We start from the raw sequence: 25,345 nt of genomic DNA, 5'->3' as shown, positions 1-25,345 counted from the left end.
ATGAAAGATACCTCAGACTTCATGCAGTGAGTAAAATTACCCAGAATAGCAGTTTCCCACTGCCATTACTCTGCATCTTTAGCCCTGTGTTACAGACAAAAATATTAAATATTATGGATGTGTGAGAGCCCCCTGACTGAGAAGTGAGACAAGCTTCTTTTAATTGGTTATGCATTTCCAGGTGTTTGACATTTTGGTGTGGTGTATCTGAAGCACTGAAAATCTACATGTGATTCCTTAACTCCACTATATCATACCAAGTTTTCACAATCTCTTCAATTCCTGCCTAACACAGTAGGTGCTTAAAATTGTATTCCACCCCTACTTCAATTATTTTTCTTCAGAAGTCAGAATGCATTCTCCATTGCTTTATTCTCACCAGAGCCCTCTGCCTTGAAAATATTACAGCTTTTCTTGTATGGAAACCATCCCATTAGACAAAACATAGAACTGTGAATAAATTATTCAGAAGAGGTCAAATTCTTAAAGACTTGATAAAAGCAGAATTACTCTAAAAAACTCGAGGGCATGGCTCTTCAAACTCTTCCACTTGGCAAGGCCAGTAACAACCTGTTAACCTGACACCACCAATAACAATCAGGCAGTAGTACATATGTAAATCTGCCCTATAAACTAAACCTGAGAACTTTATTTCCACAGGAATTACATTTTATCGGTAAAAATATTGAATGAAGTGTCAAACACCTTCCATCTCTTGCTGGAGCTGTTACTTATGTGTTGTGTGGGATTTCAGAAGAAGAATCAGAGTGGTAAGAAATGGTGTTTCACTTGCTATATGTGACTATCTGTAAAGAAGAAGCCATAGCTTAGAATACTACTTCTGTGAGCACTCCCAAGTGCTAGACTCTTATTTTGAAGGCTGTGCTTCACATACTCTGCCAAATGACTCTAAAGATGCAAAGAGAGAGGATTCTTTCCTTTATTATATCCAGTCAGTGTTTGTTTCAAGAATCCACTGGAGTTTTGGTGCCGATTAATTAATTTCTTAACTCCCTGTAATTAAGTCCAAATCTGTGTACCATCTACCACATGGTACAAAACGCTGCTATCAAAACCAAACGGATCTCATCAGGTCTGTAGTACATTAAAGTTGTATTCCACCAGTTTCTGGCATAGTAGCTTAACGGAAAAACTGGAAGGATTCCAAACACTTCTACGATTTCAAAATAATAATAAAAAAAGAAACCCCTCTGGTTCTCCTGAGGCTTTTTGAGCTACTTAATACAGTATATGGATGCTAAAACTGTGCCTGCATCCAAGGCACAGAAACACTGTATACCTAAAAACAACACACCCCCAACTTTCTTGGTACTCATATGTACTTTGGGATTGAGAGAAAAGAAAGAGGGAGAGTTCCACATCTGGCTTACATCAAACTATCAGATATTCAGTCAGTACTTACACATCCATGTGGTGGCCAGCACTCTGCAACCCATCCCCCATCTCCTTCTCTATTGCACTCCACTCACTGTAGGAAAAACAAACGAGAAACAACATCACACATGAAGGGTAAGGGAAGTTAATAAGCTGCATCCTGTATATAGTTTCTTTCCAGGTGACACCTGAATGGAAACTGCCTCAAAGTTAGACTTGGTCAAACTGGTTTTTTTCTTTAAGGAACAGCACTAACAATGTGACAAGGCCATTTATGGCACACTGTTAAACAATTGCCCCTAAACTCATCATCACAAATATAGTTAGTTTGGGATGGGCTTTGAGCATAACCTTGTTTAAATAGCTGAAACTCAATTTAGAATAAATCAAACAAACAAAACCAAACCACCAAGCGTTTAATATAAATGGGTCAAGGGACAACAACAATGGTGAACTTTCTGAAATACATTTTGGCTCACCAAGAATATACTAAGCTTTCCAGACTTACAGGATAGAAGATAGAAACCTCTCATTCCAAAAACTAAAGGGTGAGGTTTGACTTTTGTAAGCATTTTACTTCTCCTGAAACTATTTGATGTACGTAGCTTTATGTTTTCATAGTAGACTCCTGTTTAGTTCTATTCATAAAAAAAAAAATTCTAACTTGCAATTGTCTCAACTAGCTATTTACATTAGAGATATTATTTAAATAAAGAAAGAAACAGCTACAAATAAGATTGCAAGAGCCTTGTTCTGGACATCCTGTTATGTACTCTGCCATTTTAATTGTGTTCTCAGCTTTGAGAAACCTTATGAGAGTTCTTAGTTACAAGAATTACACCCACAACTCCTTTTACAAGGAAAAAAGAGGTTCTCCTTATATTTCTCATAATTTATGTGTAATGCATCTATTCTGTCCTTCATTTTTTTATAAACATTCCACTCTGCTGATGTTGATATTTGTTTGTCTTTGTGTTATTACAGAACTACACCTAATTTCATTTTAAAACCCCCAATGAGAAAGACATCTGCAATCCATTAACCCAGAGAATTAAATTTAGCACTTGAACAGTGTATAGAAGCAGGAGGTTTCCCTTAACCAGAAGTTTAGATTCTTGAATTCTCCAGTGAGATGGAAAACTTGAGCATGCAATTCCCTCATATAAATCAAAAAAACGATTGGCAAATTCACTTCTAAAAGCTACTAAAATTGGATAGATATAATTGTTGATTTTTATCTATTAAAAGAACCTAGAAGCTTTTTCAGAGACAACTGCATGAAGAATAGTGAGTTACTTTCTGAAGAAACAAAATGCCAATGCAGCAGCAGAAGGCCCAAAGGTCTAGCACACAAAGCAAAAAGCTGTAGTCTTTACTAGAGACTAAGCTCAGCAGATCCGGAGATCTCTGCATGCAGCACAGAAATCTCATTAGCACTGCAATACAGAGTTTTTCAAGATAGACAACGAAATGTTTCATATGTACATTTCAAAAGCCTAACAACACAACCAAGAAATTCCCTTCTCTCCCGCTATAAATATGTATATACATAACTATGTATCTATTTAAAAACTGGATGAACTCTTACCTGAATACTCTTCCATAGTTGCCATGGACTTTATAGACACCATAAAGCCGGTCTGCTACCCTCTAAAACATTTTAGAGAGAGGTTTTTTTCATCAACATTAAGTGCAATTGCTTTGTGAAAATCCATACATACTCCAAGCTAAAGCCCTAATGTTCTTACACAGGTAAACAAGATTAGGCCTAAATCTAACATAAGCCACTACCAAAGGAAAAAAAAAACCACAACAGCATTAAGTCCTGGAAGACTGAAGTCACAATCAAGGCTATGTTGAAAAGTAGCATTTTAAATCTATCTTTGGAAGTGCTTGTTGATAGGATATGTGTGTGGAGACCATAACCAAGCTCCCGTCCATTTTTGATAACCAACTAGAAGGCATTCTTTATCCAAATAATGCCAAATTTATGCACACACTTGTTTATTTAATTTATAGATAGAAAGTCAGAAGTCCATCTTGACATCAGTACTGTAGGGAAACCTTCAGTAAAATTCTAACAAGTGACTTGATTTTTCCACCCAGCTGAGTGAACTGAAGGAAAGGAAATGAGCTATCCATTGCAGAACTCATTACTTGAGCTAGAGGTCATTTCAGCTGTTTGGAGTGCCAGTACCTGCTGCAGCCAGCACTACAATGCTGGCAAAACCTCAGAAGAAAAGACACGTGTACACTCTGAAGTGTGAGTTGTATTCCAGATAATGTCCCTGGAATCATAATGTACCAATGAATGAGAGTGAAGTTCTGCAAGAGCTACCATTATTATTATGTCTGTCACAGCAGTAGTAAAAAGGAAACATAAACAAATTGCCCAACAGATCCCACACACACAACCCTGAGAAAATAGGACTGTCTGTAGAACACCACTCCTGAGAGTGACTAATTCTCTCAAGAACCTGAGTTTAACAGAGCAATCCATTACTGTCCTCTCTGCTGCACAGGTCCATTGAAAATTAAATCCCTGTTAAACATACTAAAAAGAAATATCATGCTCTCATTATTGGAATTGTAATTTCCTATTTCCTTTTTGTGCCTTTAAAAAAATAATAACCTTCCACTTTCAACCCATAGAATATCTTAATGCATTACATAATTGTTGCCATCATTAGAAAGAGTATTATTCATGGAAGATCAATGAATGAGCTAAAAAAAGAAAACACATATTGGGAAGCAGAAAGAATTCATACTACAAGCTCAGACAAACAATGCATTGTATGTCTGACCAGAAAACTGTTTTGAGGCCCTTCCCAAACCAAACATCCAACAAGAGCAACTTGGCTGCTGAGTAGAGAGAAGCAGATGCCTTGATCCTCTTTGAAACATCTCCCTGTGATACGTGACCATCACAGGACAGGGCAGATTAGCAACAGGCACTGTCAAGCCCAGCCATCCTACCTGGAACTCCTTCCCCCCTCCCAAATCTGTACAAAGTCAGTGCCCTCACCTCTTGCTGTCTCCTGCTCCACACTCCAGAGACAGACTCCCTTAGGCAAAACTGCCCTTATTCTAGAACACATATACCACTTCTCTTGACTAAACAAGAAATACTGCCTTATAAATAAATCATACTATTTGTCACGACACACATGGGAAATACTTACAGCTCTGACGCGCAGAAGGTGTGATATGACAGACTGCAGTTCATCGCTGTAGTGTTTTAGCTCAGTAAATCTCCTGGGAGCAGGAAACAGATAGTACATCATTAGCCATCATGAAAGCAAGCTTTCACAGCATGCACAATAGAGCCACAACCCTGCGGCCAGCAAGACGGAGCCTGGATTGTGTTGGAGTGGAATTAGCTGAAGACTCCTAAAGAAGTGACTGCTGAGTTTAATTTCCCTAAAGTGAACAAACATCCCAACACTTGCATGACTGCTGTTTTTTTAAATGCAAATGTTGAAGGCTCAGATCAAATTAAGAGATAAAATTTTATGAAATAAGAGTAGTTAGCTGAAGTTATTACATCACTGTTTTGTTGTTGCTTATAAAAGCAAGAGATAGTGAATAGGAGAGCTCCAAACAAATATAAAGCCAAAATCTACTGGAGCGTATTTCTCAATAAAAGCATGTTTACGTTTCTGACAAGATACTTTATCTGACAAAGTTACTTTACTTTCAAGCTGCCTCTATCCAGGTTTGGTCACAGGTTTTCAGGGGTTCAAGGAAGCATGCAAAATTACATTTCCCCTAGGGCTAATCTGTACAGTAACTGTAACATATGAAATCCTATTGAGACTTGTACCTACACAGGAGCCATGTATGGCTGAAGGCCATCAAATCACTACATCTTAACAAGGTACCAGACAGGGAAGCTGTTGCAAGTGACATATGCACACTGCTGGCTTGTCACTTCTGGGGAAGAGGCATTTTATCAGCCAGCCCAGTTAGGCTTCAGAGGCAATTTAAGCTGACACCTTTAGCTCTTGCTAATAACAAAGGTGAATCGTTTGCCACAGCTTTGCTAGTGACAGGTAACCAATTAAACCACAGCAACAGCCTCTTGGGTACACATAAACCCTCCCTACACAAGTCTAGCTCATGACCTACTTTGGTACACAAGAATCTATTTATTTCATCCAGATGGGAAACCAGAAACAGCTTTACCTAAATTACTAAACAATGATCCGAAAAGAAATATAGAAGAATGCAACTAGAATTAAGGAATGGGAGACTGAGATTAGTGTTCCAGGTTGATGTTCAAGAATGAAAAAAAACTTCATCCCTCCTCCCACCACAGGCATACAGTCAGGCTTTGTACTTCAGAATAGCTTGTACCCAAGAGGTCTTACTGAAATGAGCCGGGTCACTTGTTTTGGGTGACCAAGTATGAAATTCCAGGCTTTTTCATTTAACACCTCTTCCTCCCCTGCCAGGAAATCTTCTCCTAAAATATTCCCATCCTTACATTCAGGAAGTAAAAGCTTTATTATGACTTCTAATATTTTTGATTTCCAAGAAGCATTTTTTATAGTATTATGACACACACAGGGTTAAAGTACATAAAAAGATTTAAAAGTTAGCAGAGAAACTGTATGGGGAAAAAGAAATGTAGTCACTGATCTGCACAGTGGGATTTAGAGAGCAATCTTTTCAGTTTACACTTTATAAAATATGCACCAGGGCTGCATGTCAGACAGCTGCAGACACGTACAGTGAAGATATTTGAAATAATTGAACTAAAAACAAAAGATTAAAAAGCATGCCTGCAGCTCAGGAAGACTCCTCTTTCCACTCCAGAAATTTATAATGGAAAGTTTTATTTATCCTGTTTTGCCACAAGAAATCTTTTAGGAATGCTGTACACCCTGAAGGCAAAAGTCAGGAACCTAAGAGGCCTTTCAGTATCCTGGCCTCCAGCAGCCACACATCTTCTCTCAGGCCAATTCTTCCTCAATTAAAAAAATTGAAAAATTAAAAATCACTACTTCAGAATCAAACTGTCTTCTATTTTGTCTAATAAAAGCATAAACCAAAGTGCTGCTATTTTTTTCCCAATCTTCTGTGAAGGTTGAAAATTTTACAAATTGAATTTTCAGGAAAAACTGTTTTTAAGAGACTGGTGGTGTCCCAGATCAAACGTTTATTTCTCAAGTATTTGCTTAAATCCTACCCATTGCTCATGTAAAAGAAAAAGGTACATATTTATAAAGTAATTTGCAAACAGAGCTCAGTGAGGCACACAAAGGGATATTTACTTTCCAGGGTACCCTAGCAGTAGAAGTGTGAAACAAGACATAGTTTTGGCACTCAGTAACTGAGGCTTTTTTAACTACCACTTTTCACTTGGTTTTATGTTCTGCAAAATTAGCAGCAGTCTAGATACTTAACTGAGCTATTAAATAGAACTTGAGACACAAATGAAGAACTTATTGGGTCACATTGCTGTAGGAACATCAGCAGGTCTCTCAAAAATATCTTTCATGATTCTTGCAAAGAAAAAAATTTCATTTACAGTAGACAGCATTTCAGTGTAAGTTATTTACTTTGTGCATTTTACTCAGCGGTAATCCTCCCTGTATCAGGGCAGGCAGTGCCATTGTCCTTTGTTGTGAAGAGAGATACTACAAGAACAGAACTGTTCACTAAAAAAACAAGAAAAAAAAACCAAAACACATTACTAAAAAAAAAAAAAAAGAAAAAAAAGAAAAAAAAGAAAAGAAGTGCCTGCCTTAGGAAAGGCTTCAGTATTTTCTAAAGAAAACTTCCACCAAAACCCAAAAGCTATGGTTTTGATTAAAGCCCATAAAAAGAAAGGATGAGTGCTGTGAGGCCAAATCAGAGAGGTCTGCAGTAGATACAAATTTACCTCTGAGTACCAGAATACCATATTGTTATCACCATTGAATTCCACCATTGAAACTATAAGTTGTTTCCCACAGGAGAAGGTTTAGTTTTCAGTCTACATTTGACCTCGAAGAGCAGCCTTGCTTCAGCTGCATGAAACTCCTCATGCTGCCAAGCTGACGGGTGCAGCTCCGCGGCAATTCTGACTGGGAGCTGCATCTATTCCTCACTTGAACGTCTCCCGGCCCAGGAGCCTGAAAGCCTACACTTCACACAGCAGTCACACCTTTTGTTTCAGCAAGGTGAGCTTGCTGAACCGCTCTACCAGCCAGCCACACAAGAGCACCAAAGGTAAAGCAGAGGGGCCAGGCTTCACATTCCAGGCAGCTCAAGCACAGGTGTGCTGGGCAGAGCAAGGCACTGTGCCTCCTGTTAGAGCCACACATGCTACAGCCAAAGGCAAACAAACCACTTCTGCTCATCAGTTATTTATTGAACAATTTGTATCCCCAAGTGCAATTTGGAAGTTAGGTAGCTGGCAGAATACAACAGAAAACATGTGGCATCTCTCAAGTGCTGTGAAGGCTCTACCAAGGCACACACACTCCAGGACTGTTTTTGTTACAAGTCCTTTCCTCATGTTTTCCTTGTATTAACCCTTTTCCTGCTTTTTCAACAAGCTACTTCTCACAACAGCTTTGCTTTCTGAAACACTGTTACCTCAAAAGATAACAAGGATGCTCTTTAAACAGTCTTGCCCACCTGTGCCTACAGTCAGACTTCTGGCAGTTTACCTGCTGTGAGAGCAGGAAAAGAGAGCTCCTACTGGCCACAGAGGAAGATGACTGAGGATGAAGCATTCAAACAAGGGACCATTTTCACCTGCAGATACAGAGAATTGCTGTCTTCCGATCTCATTCATTAATGTTATCCTTTATTTTAAACCCTGGCTAAAAGCTTCCTGGCTGCCACAAAAGGCCTTAAAAACAAGCACAATAAAAAAGGAGGGACTGGACCAATTCACAGGTTAAGTCTGTGAAGAGGTTCAGAAAGGTATGCACCCTCTAACATCCTTACACCACAATACCCACAGATTCAATGGAACAGACAACAGAAAGTCAGGCACAGGGGCTCTCCCCAAGGGGCATTTCCTGGTGCTACTGCTGGACAGCAAGTACACCCAGCAGGGCACTTTGCACAGGTCTTCATGGCCTGTGGATGGCAAACAGCAACATCCTTTGGCCTCACTGCTACACACTAATGCCTCTAAACTACTGCAGGAGTAGAAACTCCCTCTATATACACTGACAATTCTCAGCAGTTTTACCATCCAGCAGATTGCTCTAATGCCTTACAGAGATCTGTAAACTGCAATAGAGCTGAACTGACCTCTGGACCTCCAAAAGCATCTGTGAAAATTGGCAGCTCGGAAAGAACTATGAACTGCAGCACTAGGGTGTGTGCATCCAGAGCTGTACACTAGCAGACTTTTGGAAAAGTCTACTATCAATCTGTATTCTTTTCATGCTTGGAAAGATTTCTTGAAAACAAATATTAAGAAGTTCTTTTTCAGAGTCTGGTTTTGAGGTCTTTTTGTCCCTTTGTTTAAGTCTAGCTAAAATGAAATACTCATTTTACATAAAGTGATGGGATTTTTATGAATGCTTCCTGCTTCTGGAGGCAGGACTTATCAAATCTTTTCACACTGCCTCTTTATTGGGCTTCTGTTAAGATTTGAAGTGCAGAAAGATAATTTTTCTTTTCCAAATTTATACTAAAGAGATAGAATATTCTGTCACCTGAAGTTATAGTTGTAACTGAAAAGGGGAAAGGGAGAGAAGAAGGATGTGGAGTCTTACTTGTCTGGGTTTTTCACTCTGAATGTTGCATTAAGAGCTTTTAATCTGGAATCTGCCTGAAAAAGGGGAAAAAAAGCTTTGTTAATTTAATGCAATTAAATTTCAGTGACAAAAAAATCTCAGCCTTCTGGCAGCACCATAAGAAAAATGTCCTGCCTTCATGGCATATTTAAATCTTCAAACATTGAACAAGTTGACACTAGCTGCCCTGAATGTCAGATATTTTTATTAAAAAGTAAAAAAATGACACTATTTTTGTGAATATGATGTAAACAGTAACCATTAAAATAAAGCTGGTATAATCCAAGTCCCACAAAAATAGTCTCTTCTTAAAATGCTGCACAAATCATGGAGTTAAGATACACAACCCCACATTCTTTTTAGATGAAGCAATTAGGTAACTTAAGACCATATGGACAAGCTATTTTATATTTCTCAAACCAAATAAAACCAGAGGTAGAGTGACCTCTATATGCTCTTTATTACCAGGAACAGTTCCCCAGTGAAATCAGAATCTTATATAGGTTGTTCTCTTACTTTTTATGACTTGCTTTACAGAAAATATGTAATTTGTATATCAGAATAGAGCCCTTTTTAATGCAATGTTCTTCTCTGTAGTAGAGCATATATAAATCTCTACAGGATAAAATTCAATACCTATTTAAAAAGGTAATTGACTGATTTAGTTTTTGAGATGATGGTTTACCAATTACTGCGACAGTAGTATTGAATGTTTTGAAGGAGATGGAGGGATTTTTTTCCAGTTTATTGACTATTAAACTGTGCAATGAGTATTTACTCCTCACAAGACACCAACTCAGATGAGAGATCCCAGCCTCATCCATGAGGTCCACATCACTACAACTCTTCATTCCTACAATGCATTTTACACACAGCTCACACAGGGCTCATCTATACAAAAGAAAAACGTTGTGGGTAAATGGCTGGAATTTACTTTTATCAAAACACCCTTCTCTTCAATAAAAGGAAAATGAATCAGCACACCCTGTAAGGTGTATAGATTTCCTAGAGTGTACTCCTTAGTGTACCCCTGCTGGGCCTTAGCTGCAAACACTAAGTTACTTCAGCAGTACTTGTTAGTGATGGTATATGACAAAAGAATATTTTGTGCCCTGTTATAGAAAACTCAGAGCTTGAACAGCTATTTTGAATTTGTCAGTGAAGGGAACAGTGTCTTCCCAAAACAAGAACAGTCATGCCTTTAAGGCCCTTGTAATAGCCTGTACAGATAAGACAGGCACAGTCTATTTTACCTCCCACTACATTTGGGCTGAGCAGAAGATACCCCATACATAGCCTAGAGAAAAAGAGGCTATGGGGAAACCTTAATTGCTCTCCACAATTACCTGAAAGAAGGTTGTAGTGAGGTGGAGATTTGTCTCTTCTCCCACATAACAAGCAGTAGGACAAGAGGAACCGGCCTCAAGTTGCTTCAGGGGAAGTTCAGATTGGATGCTAGGAAAAATTTCTTTACCAAAAGGATTGTCAAACACAGAATCATCAGGCTGCCCACAGAAGTGATGGAGTCACCATCCCTCAATGTGTTTAGAAGATATGTTGATGTGGCACTCAGGGGCATGGTTTAGTGGTGGACTGGTGGCAGACTCAGGTTAACTTTAGCTGTTCTTCCAATGGCCAAACCACCAAAACAAAGTATAATGCACAAACTGAAAGGTAAAGGAACAAAACCCTCCAGACTAAGACTAATTGACATTGGGAAAAAGCAGGTTCATTGTCACCACTGCATGTGACTCTTCTCTAAGAATATCTTGCAAAAGGAAGACAAGGCAGGATGGGGAAGAATGTCCCAGATAGCACAAGGAACACAAAACACTGCAGGAACTCCAAGTCCCAGCCTTTATGCTTATTCAGAGCACTTCTGAGGCTTGTATAGTCTTGGATCTCCACTGCCATACCCCAACAAATCAATATACAAGCCAGTTCTGTTTTGGGTTGTTCACACACACCTGCAGGTATTCCTCACATATCCTCTCACAGTACAAACATCACCTAGATACACTGACATTATCAGAGCCCTTCCCTCTGAGTAGCTATTTCCCAAAAGCCTGTATTTATGTTGAAACAGCAGGCACCAAAGCCATTTGAATCTGTTGGGGCAGCAAGCACATTCAACGGCTTTACACTTGGAAAGGACAGCTTCCTACCCTACAGTTACAGGGCAAGTTTTTGTCTTTTGTCACAGGCACACATAGTGCTCTGAAGGAAGAGTTCAGTAGGTTCATACAAACACTGTCAGGCAGGAAGCATGATCCTGACAATGCTCAACCATCTCAGTTGGGCTATTTCCTTTTTGCCAGTTGCAGCACAGTAACTTTAACACACCATTTCTGAGCATTTACACCAGAGTTAGGCTTCTAGAGAAACATCTGTCCAGTCTTAAAATTGATTTAAGAGTAACATGCACAAGCATTTTAGAGATGAACCACTCATCAAATGAGGTACAGCTGAGGAGTTTTCAGAGAGTTAATGCCTACTATGATCCTATAATCATTTATGTAAACTAAAGAGAGATGAGAATTTTTTCTTTCCTACAGGAAGGTTAAAATCCCAAGTGACAAATCCCTTAAATTAAAAATCCCTTAATTTTTAAGTGCTGGGGTTGGCAGGGAGGAAAGTAATGATTTAATGACACAGCTGGCGGAATAAACAAAGTCTCCAACATCAACATTCAGCTATAGCATGCTACACTGCATTAATACCTAATTTAAAGTTTAGTTAGAGAGTTCAAATCCTCTCAGACAAAAAACACATCCTGCTCAAATGCAGCAGAGGCAGCAGAAACATAAACAAATGGTCTCATTCCAGTCTAAAACATGCACTGAATAGAGGTTTTTCTTCCAGTGTAGTGCTAAATATTGAGAGTTTATACTTCAGATGTAGCATAAAGGGAAGATTCTTTTAACCAGGCTTTTGGAAGTTACTTCTCTTTCCTAAGGAAACTGGAACTGTAAAAGGGAAAACATACACAATCAAATCTAGAGGGAAAACAAGACTTGCTCATCTCTCATTTAATCTACAATGTGGTTTCAGGGAGGCGAATATTCTCAGCATTCTGCTATGAGTTTTCTTCCAAAAATACACCACTGTGTGCTCTCCTGAACACACCCTACCAGTATAAACTTTCTGAACTCCTATAAGTGTATGCAGCTTCAGAGCTTTACATTGTTTGCATTATGAATATTAGTAGTATGCAAACCCAACTGTGATGGAAGAGAATTATTGTCAACTTAAGTTATCAACAGTAAGTGTCAGTATCAAAGCCCCTTGGACTGAGGATAAGAGCACCAGGGATTTTCTTTAGCTCTCACTATTTAGAATAATCCTTCATAATCCACCTAGCTTTCAGTTGTGATTTCATGAGAGCAGATCACATTACAATGAAACAAAAAGCTCAGTATTTGTCCCCATACAGTAATTCTTCCAGACACAGCCCAGCAACCTATCAGCTTCTCAGATTCTTGACCTGTACAAGCACACGACCTCAGATCATTTATTCCTGCAAGTCTTCCACCAGTTTACCCAGCCATGAACTCGCTGATGTCAATGAGGATAGTATTACTTCAAGACACATCCTGTTAAACAGTTAAGGGGCACCAAATCTCTTAGACCCTTTCATCAACTGCTTCTTGCAAAGAAGTCCTACAATTGAGACCTCTTCGCTTACCTTTTTTTGACACCTTGCACCTCTTGCCAGACTAAATCTGACACCCACCTTTAAAAATGCTAAACTAAACAGAAAACACAAAAACCCACAGCTGTGCCCTCAAGTTCATTACTTTTAAAGCTTGTAAGGATCATACTTCTACATTACCAGCAGAATCACATAGGCACGTAGCAAATCTGCTAGAGAACTTAACTGCAATCCTATCTATCATACGCCAAGAACATCACTGGTTTTTGTAAAAACAACTATTCATAAACCAATGCCTTTAACTCATTCTTAGAGCAAACATCCTTTCATAAATAGCCTAAAACATGTTTGCTGGAATATGTCTGTGTCACAGCAATCACGAGACAAACAATTACAGTAATTACCTTCAGCTGAAATCCAGTCTCATTCACCATTTCTTTCCATCCACCTTCCTAAAAATACAGGAGAAGAATGTTCAGTTAGAGGGATTTAGGAATGCTGCAGTTTTTGCAAGTCCTTATAAGAGCCTATATCAAAGGAGCTTCTCCAGTATGACTGGCTTCTGCCTCAGTAACCCTCCCCATGTCTTTTCAAGAATCTGGGTTAAGAATAACCAATCATTATGTTGTGCCTACATACTAATCTCCCCTCAAAAACCCTCTTCTCAATTACCTCAATCTATCAGCTGGGAGCAGGAGCCACACTGCTTTGTCTAAAGAAGAGTAGCTAACATATTTTACCTCTAAGATTACCAGCTCCAAGGATCTTGGCAGCTCGAGGCAGAGAGCATACAGGTGACAACAGTTTGCAGTGCACATGCCACCACCTGGCTCAGGAGTACTGGCTGGTTTTTCACTGTTTTCAGCTCCCACATATTGGTTCACCCACATACTGTACTGTGGCAAACATAGCTGTTCAGTCCAGTATTTGCAAATCTCTCATCAAAGCACAGAAAAAAGAACTATCCAACATCTCCTAAAGTCGAAAGCTGCAGAATGCAATGCTTAAGTTGACAATTGACCACAACTTTTGTGACAACATATTGTAGCAGTTTTGGACCATGATACATGAATGAATCATGATTCAAACTACAAAGCTAAAGAAACCATGGATATTCAAAAAGCAAACTGGAAGCCAGTGCTGCCCCTGCAGTCAGCAGTATAGCACAGTAACTAGTTCAGCTTTAGTCCTATGGAAGAGCTCCAAATCAACATGCATTAAGTTTCCATCAGGCTTTTCCAAAGAGGTTGAAATTCTTTCTTAGAAGCCTTACAACTTGATTGGAAAAAAGTCATAAGGTAGATTAAAAGGGCAACTGTACTTCTGCAGACTGCTCTCAAGAAGCTTTTAGCTGGACAAGCCTTTTCCTCTTTAAGATTATTCACATTGTCTATCTTTCCTCCTGACATAGAACAAGTTATGGGTCAATAGATAAGATCAAAAGGACATTATCTTAATTAAATAAACACTGAATTATGTATTTAGAAATAACTTTACTATACCTGCATTAAAAATGCATAAAAGATTTTGTCTTGGCAAAGAACAGGATGTGAAGCCACACGTAACAAGAAGTTTTCCAGACCAATTCTTCTTCTTTCCACAAAATCTGGATCCATATTATCTGCTGATAGCTTATGCCAAACAAAGTCAGCCTAGTTAAACAGAAGAGTGTCAACAGTAAATTAAAAAACAAACAAAAGAAAGCAATCCACAGTTTTGGTTTCCTTACCCTTTTTTCTGGCAAAGGTGGAACAACAATATGTGGGTAGGTAACTGACAAATAATTCCTCAACAGCTCAAATTCACTGTAACGTCGCCACAGGGACTCCACTGGGGCACACTGTCCCTCAATCTGTGACTCAACAGCTCTGAAAGATAAAGCAGCAAATTTGAACCTTAGTGAGCTATCACCTACTCCCTCAAAAACCATCAGTGCAGTTAGACCAAAGGCCCCAAGAATAAGTAGAAATTACTGCATGACTTGCCCATAACCTAAAGCAACTTTAATTAATTTCAAGTCTACATATTTAATTTTAAAATATTTATAGTTTCCACCTGATAGCACTCAAATCTCTAGGAACACAGGAAAAGTCAATGCACTTACACATCCAAAACAAACAGGTAGGTCACAATCAAATAAAGAGATACATGTGGCTTAGTCCACACCATTACACAAATAGCCCTATTTCTCTTGGAACGGTGTTGGGTTCAAAGTCAGTAATATTTCATGAGTACCTGAAGGATACAGAACATTGTATGAAGAAATTTACTATTCAGTGGGAAAGAGTTCACTTCAGAGGACAAAAACTGTCTTGCATACAGAAGTTGATACAGTTACAAATCTAACTTTAAAAATATTAAGATATTTTAAAATATATTTTTAGAAAAAGCAAATTTTAAAGTACTTCCAATTTTCTTTTTTTGTTCAAAGTGACACATTTTTATATTTAAGGACAAAAAATGTAACAAACTAGCTAGAGCACATAGGTACAAAATTGATGTGTCTGAAAAATTCGTTGAAGATTTAAAACCAACGTGACCTAGCAAGATAATAAAGGATTTTATGTTACTATAAAAGGAGAAATCATTGAATATTGAAGGATTGGAAAGTAATACAAAAGCTTGACGAGAAAAATATTTTTTCATACAAGGCATTTGAAGCAACAGAAATACTTTGCAATATCATAAAATAAGCATTGTGTAGTAACACTTCCAGCAGTTAGCATATGCCAGAATAAACACAGAGAGAGAATTCACACAAGGCACTTAACAGAAAACAGCGATATCTGTATCTACCTTATTCTTCATTTACATCACTAACTAGCACAGAAAGCACTGGCATAAACCTACATGGAACAGTATTGACTGTTGAGTTTGGAAGGGACCTCTGCATGTCTGTGATCCAACTCCCTTGCTCAAAGCAGAATGTTCTGAGCCACATCCACTTCGGTTTTGAGTATGTCCAAGGACTGAGACTACCACCACACTGAGCAACCCACTCCCATGTTTGACAAACCTTACAATAAAGAGGTTTTCTTACTTTCACATGTTTGAATTTGTGGGCACTGCCTTTTGCCCTCTCTTGGCATCACAGAAGGAAGGAAGTGAACTCTTATTAGAGAGAAACAGTCCTGCTATATGCTTTGGTTTAGTTACACCTTAAGGTGGAATAATGTCATACAGAAGAATGCAAAAGATACTTTTTTAACTTAGTAAGGTGAAACAATTTTTATGTATCTACCCATACCTTGGGGAAAGCACATTTATTCCAGGTGACTGAATTTGTAGGGGAAAAGAAACTTCACAACTAAGAAGAAAAAAGGATAAATTTATAGCATTCAATACAAGCGGCTGCAGATTAAAACTGTTTGAGAGTGATTCAAGAGAAAAGGCGAGCACACTGCTGACAGCCACTATTCACACTGCCACCATCCCACAGAACACTTCCCTACTAGAGTATTTTAATTCAATGAAGCTGCACCTGCAAATACTGAGTTCTGAAGAGGGTAAGCTCAGCCCAGCCTGACAGGCTGTGCAGCATTCCTCCCCTCACTAACTGCTGCACCATTTAAATATTACAAGAACACTTCAGCTCAAAGCAGGTATCTAGTGATTGAACTATTGATGAGTAAGAGGTAAATTTAAATAGCTAAGGAATTGAGCTACTATGCATCAGAATATTAATTGTTTAGTCAAAAGCTGAAGGCACAAACATTACATTCCTAGAGGAGAAACTCCCAGCAGGGTTTCATAAACAATCTGGCCATTCAAGACACTCACATAAAAATACTTCAGAATTACAGATCCTTTTAATCTTCAGCAGCCTACCAACCAGCTGCACTGACTTTCACCATGGGATTCAAGACTTCCACATTGGTTATTGTTAACCCTTAAGAAAGACTGCTACCATCACTACGTGATAGTATTATGGGGACCCTGCCTGAGAACAGGCTGCACAAGCAAACATAAATAGGGAGACAAGAAAAATGCAGGTCAGGACTGCCCTGAGAGCCCAACCACATCCCAGGAGGACACATCTGTGCTGCAGATACAGATGCTGCTGTGCCAGCCTTCTGACAGGAGAATTGTTCACTCTAAATCATGCTTATAATGCTCCACAATTGTTTTGCAGAGTTAATTAGAATGTAGGAGCAGCAAAGTCCATGCTGAGCCTTAACTGTGGAAAAAAATAAAACAATAAAACCCCTTTCCGAACACACCTGCTTATCAGCTTTGTATTTGCTACAATTAATAAGAACCCATCAGTTATTTTAAAAAAACATAGTAATAACATCTCAGTCCATACACATTAAGCAGGAAATGAAATATTAATCAAAAATTTTAAAAGGTCATTTGGGAGCATAACACTTTAGCAGGAAAGGACCACAGCTTTATAGAGAAGCCTAGTCCTACATCAGCACAAACCACTACCTTGTTACTCCAAGTTTTATGCCCACACAGGGCCTCAAGAAGTCCAGTAAGAAGGAAGCAGACTGCCAGACCAGTTCATACCACTCACGGCACCTACCCTGCCCATAATGAAGACGCTAAGGAGGTTTACTACATCTAAAGCCTACTGTCAATTTATTCCAACAAAGCAGATCTGTGGACAGCAGCTAGGCTTCTCCCAGTCTCAATTAATCAAGCTTTATAACCCTTGCAAGGGACACAAAAACCTCACACTATACCCTGAAGAAAAAGATTAAATTACTACCAGAGAATCTTGAAGGTCAAACTTGCCTGTATAGTTTATTCTTTCTTAACTAGACAGCACCTGAGACAACCACCTCACCATAGTGTGTCTTAAGCAGCCTGACATTATTCTCATCTCAGATCATACTTGTTTCCTTTAGGCTAACATGCATTTATTTTCAATGTCTAAGAAGTCCAAACACTGCCTTTTACAGCTGCTTTTATCTTCATCAGGAGGGCACGTATGTAGCACCTAACAAAGAAGCCATGCTTCTTTAAGTAATTGATTTGAATACATTCAAGACATTTTGAAATGATTAGTATCAGTTGCAGATTCCCCCTTACACCCAGGCTTACAGTAAACCCTCAGGCTGTGCTCTCTAGAGCACACAATGCTGAAGGGTAAAGGAGGGGAGCAGCAAAGCTCTTTGCAAAGCTGTAGTGGGAAAGCACTGCACAGCCCTCGGTTAGGAGTCAGTACCATAGCCTTTTAAATGAGGTAATAAGAGTTTGAAACTGCATGGATGGATTTAGGACAGGCAACCAAGATTAGAGAATTTTTTTTTTAATCACACCAAAAATGTCTCCACCTGGTTACATATGAGGTCATAAAATATCACCAATTACAAGAGCATTTCCTCCCCGGGAACACCATTTCAGAAAGGAAGTAAAAATCCACAAAGGTACTCATTACACTTAATACCTTCACTACCATCTAACTTTCTAGACCACGTTATGAACTCCCCCATTAAATGCAAGTATTGTGGACCAGTTTCAATTAAGATCATAATCACTTGTTGACATTCAGTTAAACTTCTCAATTTGTTTTGGTTCTAAAAACACAATATAATACTTGTACAGTCTTCAGGCAAGAAAACCATATGTTTCCCCTTTAAGTACACTTTTAACAATGCAAGTTATTCATTGAACAAACCAACCTGCCTGAAAAAATTAAAAAGACAAAATTGAAACCTTCAGCTTTTACATTTATAACTGATGTTATCATAACCAATTCAAAGACTACATTACTCCATGTCTCATTTATTTGCCTTAATTCAAAGTGTCAAAGTGAAAACTTTAGTCCATCTAATTAACCTCTTCTCACTTCCCATTTAAAACTAATTATCTTAAATGAGCCATTAAATAATTCTGAGTGCAGTAAAAAGACAAATGTCTGTGAAGTAGTAAATCAGACAAGAAGGAAATACACAGGTTTATTTCCTTGTAAAAGCAATCACCTCTTCAATGGCAGAAGCAGTAACTTTGCTTTTAGCCTTCGACCTTCCAGTGTATGAGAAGTGACACTTCCACTCCTGTAGTGGGCAAGGTTCACTCCCTGTGCAGAGGAACACCATTTTAGAGGGATGGGCAACTTTTTCCAACAGCTATTTAGAAATAGTCTCTGTATTCAGGCATCTCAGACAGCTGATGCCTAATATTTGGTCTTCTACCTGGCAAGCTGTATGACAAGGAGGCATTTATCTTGCCAGAAGATTTTTCACAGCCAGGTGACTCTTTGGTTCCTTTAGACTTTTACCCAGTTTACTGTATTTAACTAAAACATACATTTTTTCAGGAAGATGAATGATTCATAGAATCAATCAAGTAAAAACCAACAGAAAACTAAGTTCTCAAGTCCTCTGTCTTCTTTCATCTCCCAACTCTCCCCTGTTTAAATCTCACACTGAATTTAGACTTCTTCCCTCATACCTCCTTTGGAATACTTTGGACAAGTTTTCCTGACTCCCATTGGCCAAAATCTGTTCTTTACTGTTCTATCACAAGACAACATGGCTCTGTGGGTATTCATCCTGTGCCTCTTCTCAGGAAACCCATGCCTGGGCTTTTCACCTAGCCCAGTGCAAAACAGGAAACTTTGAGAAGGATACTAAAAAACACATAACAAAGGAAAAACTCCTGAAACCCCACAATGCAGCACTGCTATCACTGAGCTGTGGCCTGGCCAGGTACTGATTTCAAAATTCATTTCTCTCACAGAAAGTTTCCTTAGAAGTTCTCACACCTTGGATGGGCAATCCAAGGTCTTAACAGAGAAGCAGGTAACACTCATATCACAACTTAACTAGTGGAAAACTTTCCAAATACTGAAAACAGAAATAAGACTAGTAACTTCCCAGCCATACTGCAGGAGTAAAAAGAAAATAAAATGAGCCTCTTTGTCAAATTACTGCAAGAGGAAGTGAAGTCTAGTAGGGCTGGAAACCAGGGATTCTGATATTAAGTGGCCAGATACCAGGCTGCACAATCTTGTGCTACCTTTTCCTAAAGCCACGCGTAAAACAGACCAAAGAAAAAAAAAAAAAAGCCATGCCAGTCACCGTATTGTTTGATTGGGAAGGCCAGGATAGAAATCTGATAGTCAGCAGGGATGAAAGGAAAGTGAACTAAATGGAATTGTCCTACTACTACAGAAGAAATTGTTTACTTTAAACGAGACCAGGAAAAAAAAGGCATTCCCTGTATGTCCTATAATTAAAAGTGCAATACCACAGAGCACTTAAGAGGTGTTCTGCATTTTGATTAACTTTCAGCTCTGTCATGAAAAATAACAGGTACAAAGCCAGGAGTCAGACTTGAGGTTTATTCTACCCAAGTTCTTGTAGTTTCATGCAGACTCTGATATAAGACACAGCTGCCTAAAATTCTAACAAGCAAGTCTGGTTTTAAGTGAGATCCTGGATATTTGCTACTTCCCTTATAGAAAGCAAGTGGTATGCTGAGCACATCTCAGAAGGAATATTTAGCTATACATCTTAAGAATTTGTACTTCCCTTAATGCCATTTCCCACAAATAGGTAGAAGTGACCTCCGTTCTCACAGGGAGAATATAAAAACTGATTTAGTTTTAAATAACTGTACAGTTTAACAGAAGCTGTGAAACAAACTGACATCATGACTAATTGAATGGAAATAGCTCATCACAGAAAAATCAGATTAGCTAATGCAGAAGGGTCCAAAGCAAGAAGATGCTTTCAGGAAGCACAACCCTTGGAATCTGCTGATGTTCTGCAGTCTACAGCAATGGAGTTTGTTTTGTCTCAAAGAAATATATCTACATCAAAATACAATATCACATTAATAAAAAAATCAACAAAAGCAACACAAAAATGTGAGCATATTAATAAATCTTTTAATTTAAAAAGTAAAAAGTAACACCCATCACTTGCATTTTGCAAACATTTTCACCAGCACCAGTGAAACTTACGTGTTAAAGATTTAAGCACTCAGCTCCTATTCTATAACCATATACCATGGTCTTGTGTCTCTTATTCACCCAGATAGAATTCCTCAATTCAAACTGAAATTAGATCCTAGATAGCAGTAATGGTGGAACCCTAGCTCACATAAACATAATGCAACTATTATTAAGTGGTCTTCCCTTTATATTACTATAAACTGTTTTATTCTTCAGCTACAAAATATCTTATTACCCACAGACAAATTACTGTGAAGCCCACCTACAGCTACAGGCTCAGCAGGAAACACATTTAATAGCCACCAATTATATTTATGCAAGAAATTTTGCCTTCTCAGCAAAAGGAATAGAGAACCTATTTTATTAGAGATGTGACAAATCCACATTCTCAATCGCTCTGTGACAAACATGTAATTGATCTTGGTATTTGGTGCCCACAGAGTAAAATAAATCTTAATGAAAGAACACAATCTGGCCAGCAAAGTACAGTTTTGCCACTATGAAAGAACAACTGGGAAAGACCAGTGGGAGCAACTCTAAAATAATGCAAGGATGACTGGAAAAGGAGATGCAGTCAGCATGTTCTGAGGCTGCATAAATCTGTCCCCAGAGTACACTTCATATCACAGTTAGACCCAAATGATTCCAATTTTCTTCTCTTTCCCTTCAGAAATATCATTACAACAAAAATAACACCATATGAGAAGATGTGATGTTTAATATCAATACACTGTAAAAGTATTTTTTAGCATCTGACCAACTGTCAAAAGAGCTACAATATTTGAAAAATATATGTCTATTTTGGATTTTGTTCTTTAAGTTTAGGGAATATAGTAAACTTATCCCAGCAGGTCTGCAGTCAGTGACTGGTGTGTCCATCAGCTAAACCAGCTAAGAAACCTTTTACCAGCAGATAGAAGGCTTATGTGACAGTATTATAAATTGAACCCTACAGAGCCTTTGCAAAATGTAACTGCTTTGTTTCAGAAGGTTTTCTTTGTACAGCAGATAAGTCCAAAGGCAAGGCCCAAAGGTTAAAACTAGTAATATAAAGGACAGCTAAATAAAACTCATAACAAAGTCTACTTTTGAAATTCTTGCCTCAGCTGAGTAACGTGATCCCACATAATAGGAGTCATCTGTTACTGTTTGGGAAGTAAGGATAAGTTAGAAGAGATTTTAAAGTTTTACTCACTACTCGATACTTGAAATTTTGTGTTTGTAATACTGAGAATGTTTATCATACCAGTAGTATTAATCTTGTTAACACAAGAAGATTGAGAGCAGTAAGTTCCCCAGTGAAAGTTAAAGCTAGTACGAAGAAAGGAAATAGTTAACTAACTCTAACCCTTAAACCATCTAGAAGGAGTAAGTAAGTGGTAATCAGATCAAGCAAAACACTTCAAATATAAGCTGAGCAATACATTTTGACCACATGACACAAGTCATGAGACTTCTTTTTTTTGTCATCTCAAGCAAGCCCAATTGTTACTTTAGACCTCCTCACATACAATCTCACAAATACATGTATAAATTTGTCCAACTTATGTCCAAGAAATAACCAAGCAGTTACTGACATAATTTTAATACAACAACTTTCAAACACACATTTTTCCACCAAGCTCCAAATAAAGAATTAAAGTACAGAGTTACACAAAACCAGCGCTAGTACTGAACTGGAGATCAGCTTCCAAATTTTCACAGGAAAAGATGCTCCAGAGTGGGTTGATAACCACATAACAAAGCACAAAACAGCTAAATCCTCTCATCGACTGTACCTGATTATTTTTAGGAGTGGAAGGAGGGAAAATCTGTTTAGAATGGCACATCCATGTACTCTTGAGACTGAGCTCTCATCACCCACCTAGTCTCAATGAGGTAAGCGGTGTATGTTTCTTGTATGTTCATGGCATTCCTCCCAGTCCGTTTTTCAGCTTCTGAAACCGTGATTTCCATTTTCTTTGCCAAACAGTCTTCCACCTTTTCAGAAGAGGAAAATAAAGATTCATGTAACATTAACCACACAAGGCAAAGGCTACTAACCTTGTCTCCCCTTCTCCCACACCACATTTATTCAAATAAGACAGGTCTCTATGGGATAAAGGCTTTGACAGGGTTTTGCTTTATACCTATGTTCTGCATCATATTTGCAAGTGAAAATTGTAAACCTGCTTTAGGGGGAAAATTGAAAAGTCAACAAACTGACAACTTCAGTACCAAAAACTACCATGAGCTAGGAGGATACAGAAACGAAACATTTCTCTTTACAGGTAACAAAGTAACCTTTAAAAAAACCCAACCAAACAGGCTAACCCCACTACTTTCTATCCAAACACTTCCCAGCTACCAGCGAATTCCTCTTCGGGACACCCGGGACACGTGAAGCCACCTCTCCCCTTTCACAGGAAACGGAATATATCCGCACCAAGATGCTTTTCTTTTAATCTCTCAGAGGAGGATCGTTATCTTTTTACACACTGGCCGCCAGAAATTAGTAAGGACCACACGCCCACCATGTGCAAAGGAAGAGCTGCACTGTCAGGGAGGGGGAGTTACTTGTGAAATTAAGGGGGGAGGGGGAGACAAAAACATAATTTATAATAATAAACAGTAATCTGACATTAGGGACAAGGACAGAGGGTGCACAAAGCTCTCTGACAGCGGCCAGGACGGGGCTGCAAAGAGAACCCCGCAGCTCAGAGGGTCATGCTGCACGGCTCTGTCCCGTGCTCCACCGAGCAGGGCTCGGCCCCAGGCAGCGGAGGAAGGGTTCGTCCCACCTGTAGCCCCTTCCCGCCGCGGCGGGCAGCGCTGGGCGAGCGCCCGGCCCCGGCCCCCCCGAGCCCCGCCGCCCTCCCCGTCCGGCCCGGGCAGCGCGCTCAGGAAAGCCCGGTGCTCGCCCGGCGGAGCAGGCCGTGGGCCCGGGGAAGGGGACGCTGCCCCTCCGCCACCGCCCTCCGCAGCCTCACCGCGGCCAAGGGCTGCTCCGGGGGCAGGAGGGCGCCGTCCTCTTCTTCCTCTTCTTCCTCCTCCTCTTCTTCCTCCTCTTCCTCCTCCTCCGGGCGGCTGTCGCTCGGCTCGGGCTCGGTGCTCTCCATGGGGCTCGGGGGCTCGGCCGCGGCGCTCCGCGCAGGCGCTGAGCCGGGCTCCGGGCAAGCCCATGGCCGGTCCTAGAGCCGGGCCGGGCCGGGGTGTGTCCGCGGGGCTGCGGGCGGGGGCCAACCTGCCCCGGCCCCTGTCCTTGTCCCTGACCCTGCCCCGGCCCCTGTCCTTGTCCCTGACCCTGCCCCGGCCCCGGCCACTGCCCCGGCCCCGGCCACTGCCCCGGCCCAGGCCCCTGCCCCGGCCCTCGCCGCCGCCCGTGACCGTGGAGAGGCTCGGTCCGGGGGTGCTGAGGGCGGCCTGCCCACCCTGGTGCCAAAAGGGGCTCGTTCGCGCCCCTGTGCACGGACACCCCTCGCTGTGATCGTGCTCCGCTCGGCCACAGACAGCCCTGAGCCTCCTGCCCCTGTCTGGGATAAAGCTGCCTTCGGCCCCTCACCCGCTCTCTTACAGCTGAAAATGTTTATTTCTAAAACTTGTTTGTGTTGTTGTTGTTCCCCTCTTAGTTCTCAGGTCACCGAAGAGTTTGTCGTGCCATGCTTCGCACACCTTTCCTGCTTGTTTTTTGGTTGTTTGGTTGGCTTTTTTTTGACACCCTGTGTTGTTAAAGCAAATAACACATCTTTAACAAAACTTAAAATCCATATTAATGGGAAATATTTCAGATACTTTCTCATCTTTCGTCTATAGCAAGATTTGTCACTTTCCTTTACTGAGTCTCTTTCAGCAGCCATTAACTTTCCCACAGGATGTTTGTTAGCATTAGGCAGCTCGGGTTATTTTTTTAAAGCTCAGCACCCTGTTATTTTCCCACTCACTCTTTTAGTAGTAGTGAAGGACTTGGTCGTGCTGTGTTCCTTTTGCCTCACCCTCCTGGCTGCCAGCCTTTTCCATCAGCTCTCTCCCAACAGTGGCTGGACATCCAGAGGTGCTTTCTCCTGCCCACCATCGCTGCTGGGCAGCACCAAGGATTTTCCATCCTGCCCCTCTTCCTCAGGAGTGATTGGAGTAGGCAAAATCTACCAAGTTCAGCTCTGGGGAAGCCTCTGACATTATTTAATGAAAGCCCCAGCCATCTCATCTCATCTCTTCTCATAGAGCAGGAACAAACCTCCCCATGCATTTCTGTCATTCCCTGTCTGTCTTTTTGGAGAGACACTCAGAAAGTTCACCCTTCAGCCCACATATATATATATTTATATGTGATATATATATACACATCTTCACTACTGGTCTTATTCCCTCATGATCCCATGGTGCCTACACAGTCCCTGTGGGGCTGGCAAACTGGATGAAGAGGTTGCTCCTATTTATTCTTCCTTCTCCAAATACCATTTTGGACGCTCAGGAGCAGTGTCATGGTTCTCTGGCTTACATATCACATCAGCCCTTGAGATTTCCCATCCTTGCACCAGATTCATGTCCTTTGATTCAGGCACTACATGCTTTATTATTCTTATGTAGCTTTTTTTTCTTTTCCTACTCTTCAAACTCAGGTTAAAGGCCACTTTGGGGGATTACAAAGCTGATATTATGGGTTTC

The 25,345-nt window shown here is 40.0% G+C and overlaps 1 protein-coding gene across 2 annotated transcripts in view; it reads right to left on the bottom strand.

Moving 5' to 3' along the window:
• SNX4 (sorting nexin 4) overlaps positions 1 to 23,884 on the bottom strand; it is a 31,799-nt gene extending 7,915 nt beyond the window's left edge. Inside the window, exons 1-9 of one of the 2 annotated variants that reach the window (XM_058840216.1) lie at positions 23,671 to 23,884; positions 22,566 to 22,681; positions 14,522 to 14,660; positions 14,295 to 14,423; positions 13,197 to 13,244; positions 9,120 to 9,175; positions 4,578 to 4,650; positions 2,984 to 3,045; positions 1,424 to 1,489 (exon numbers count right to left, since the gene is read on the bottom strand). In XM_058840216.1, coding sequence (XP_058696199.1) covers positions 1,424 to 1,489; positions 2,984 to 3,045; positions 4,578 to 4,650; positions 9,120 to 9,175; positions 13,197 to 13,244; positions 14,295 to 14,423; positions 14,522 to 14,660; positions 22,566 to 22,681; positions 23,671 to 23,799 — 818 coding nt within the window. In that variant the 5' untranslated portion in view covers positions 23,800 to 23,884. Of the gene's footprint in view, positions 1 to 1,423; positions 1,490 to 2,983; positions 3,046 to 4,577; positions 4,651 to 9,119; positions 9,176 to 13,196; positions 13,245 to 14,294; positions 14,445 to 14,521; positions 14,661 to 22,565; positions 22,682 to 23,670 lie in introns of both variants that reach the window. The other variant, XM_058840215.1, reaches the window with a different exon arrangement.
• Between the last annotated feature and the right edge of the window lie 1,461 nt (positions 23,885 to 25,345).

The sequence above is a fragment of the Poecile atricapillus genome, chromosome 5 (assembly GCF_030490865.1).
Source record: "Poecile atricapillus isolate bPoeAtr1 chromosome 5, bPoeAtr1.hap1, whole genome shotgun sequence".
Lineage (NCBI taxonomy): Eukaryota > Metazoa > Chordata > Aves > Passeriformes > Paridae > Poecile > Poecile atricapillus.
The sequence above is the reverse complement of the archived record's forward strand: the minus strand, read 5'-3'. Positions and strand labels throughout refer to the sequence as shown.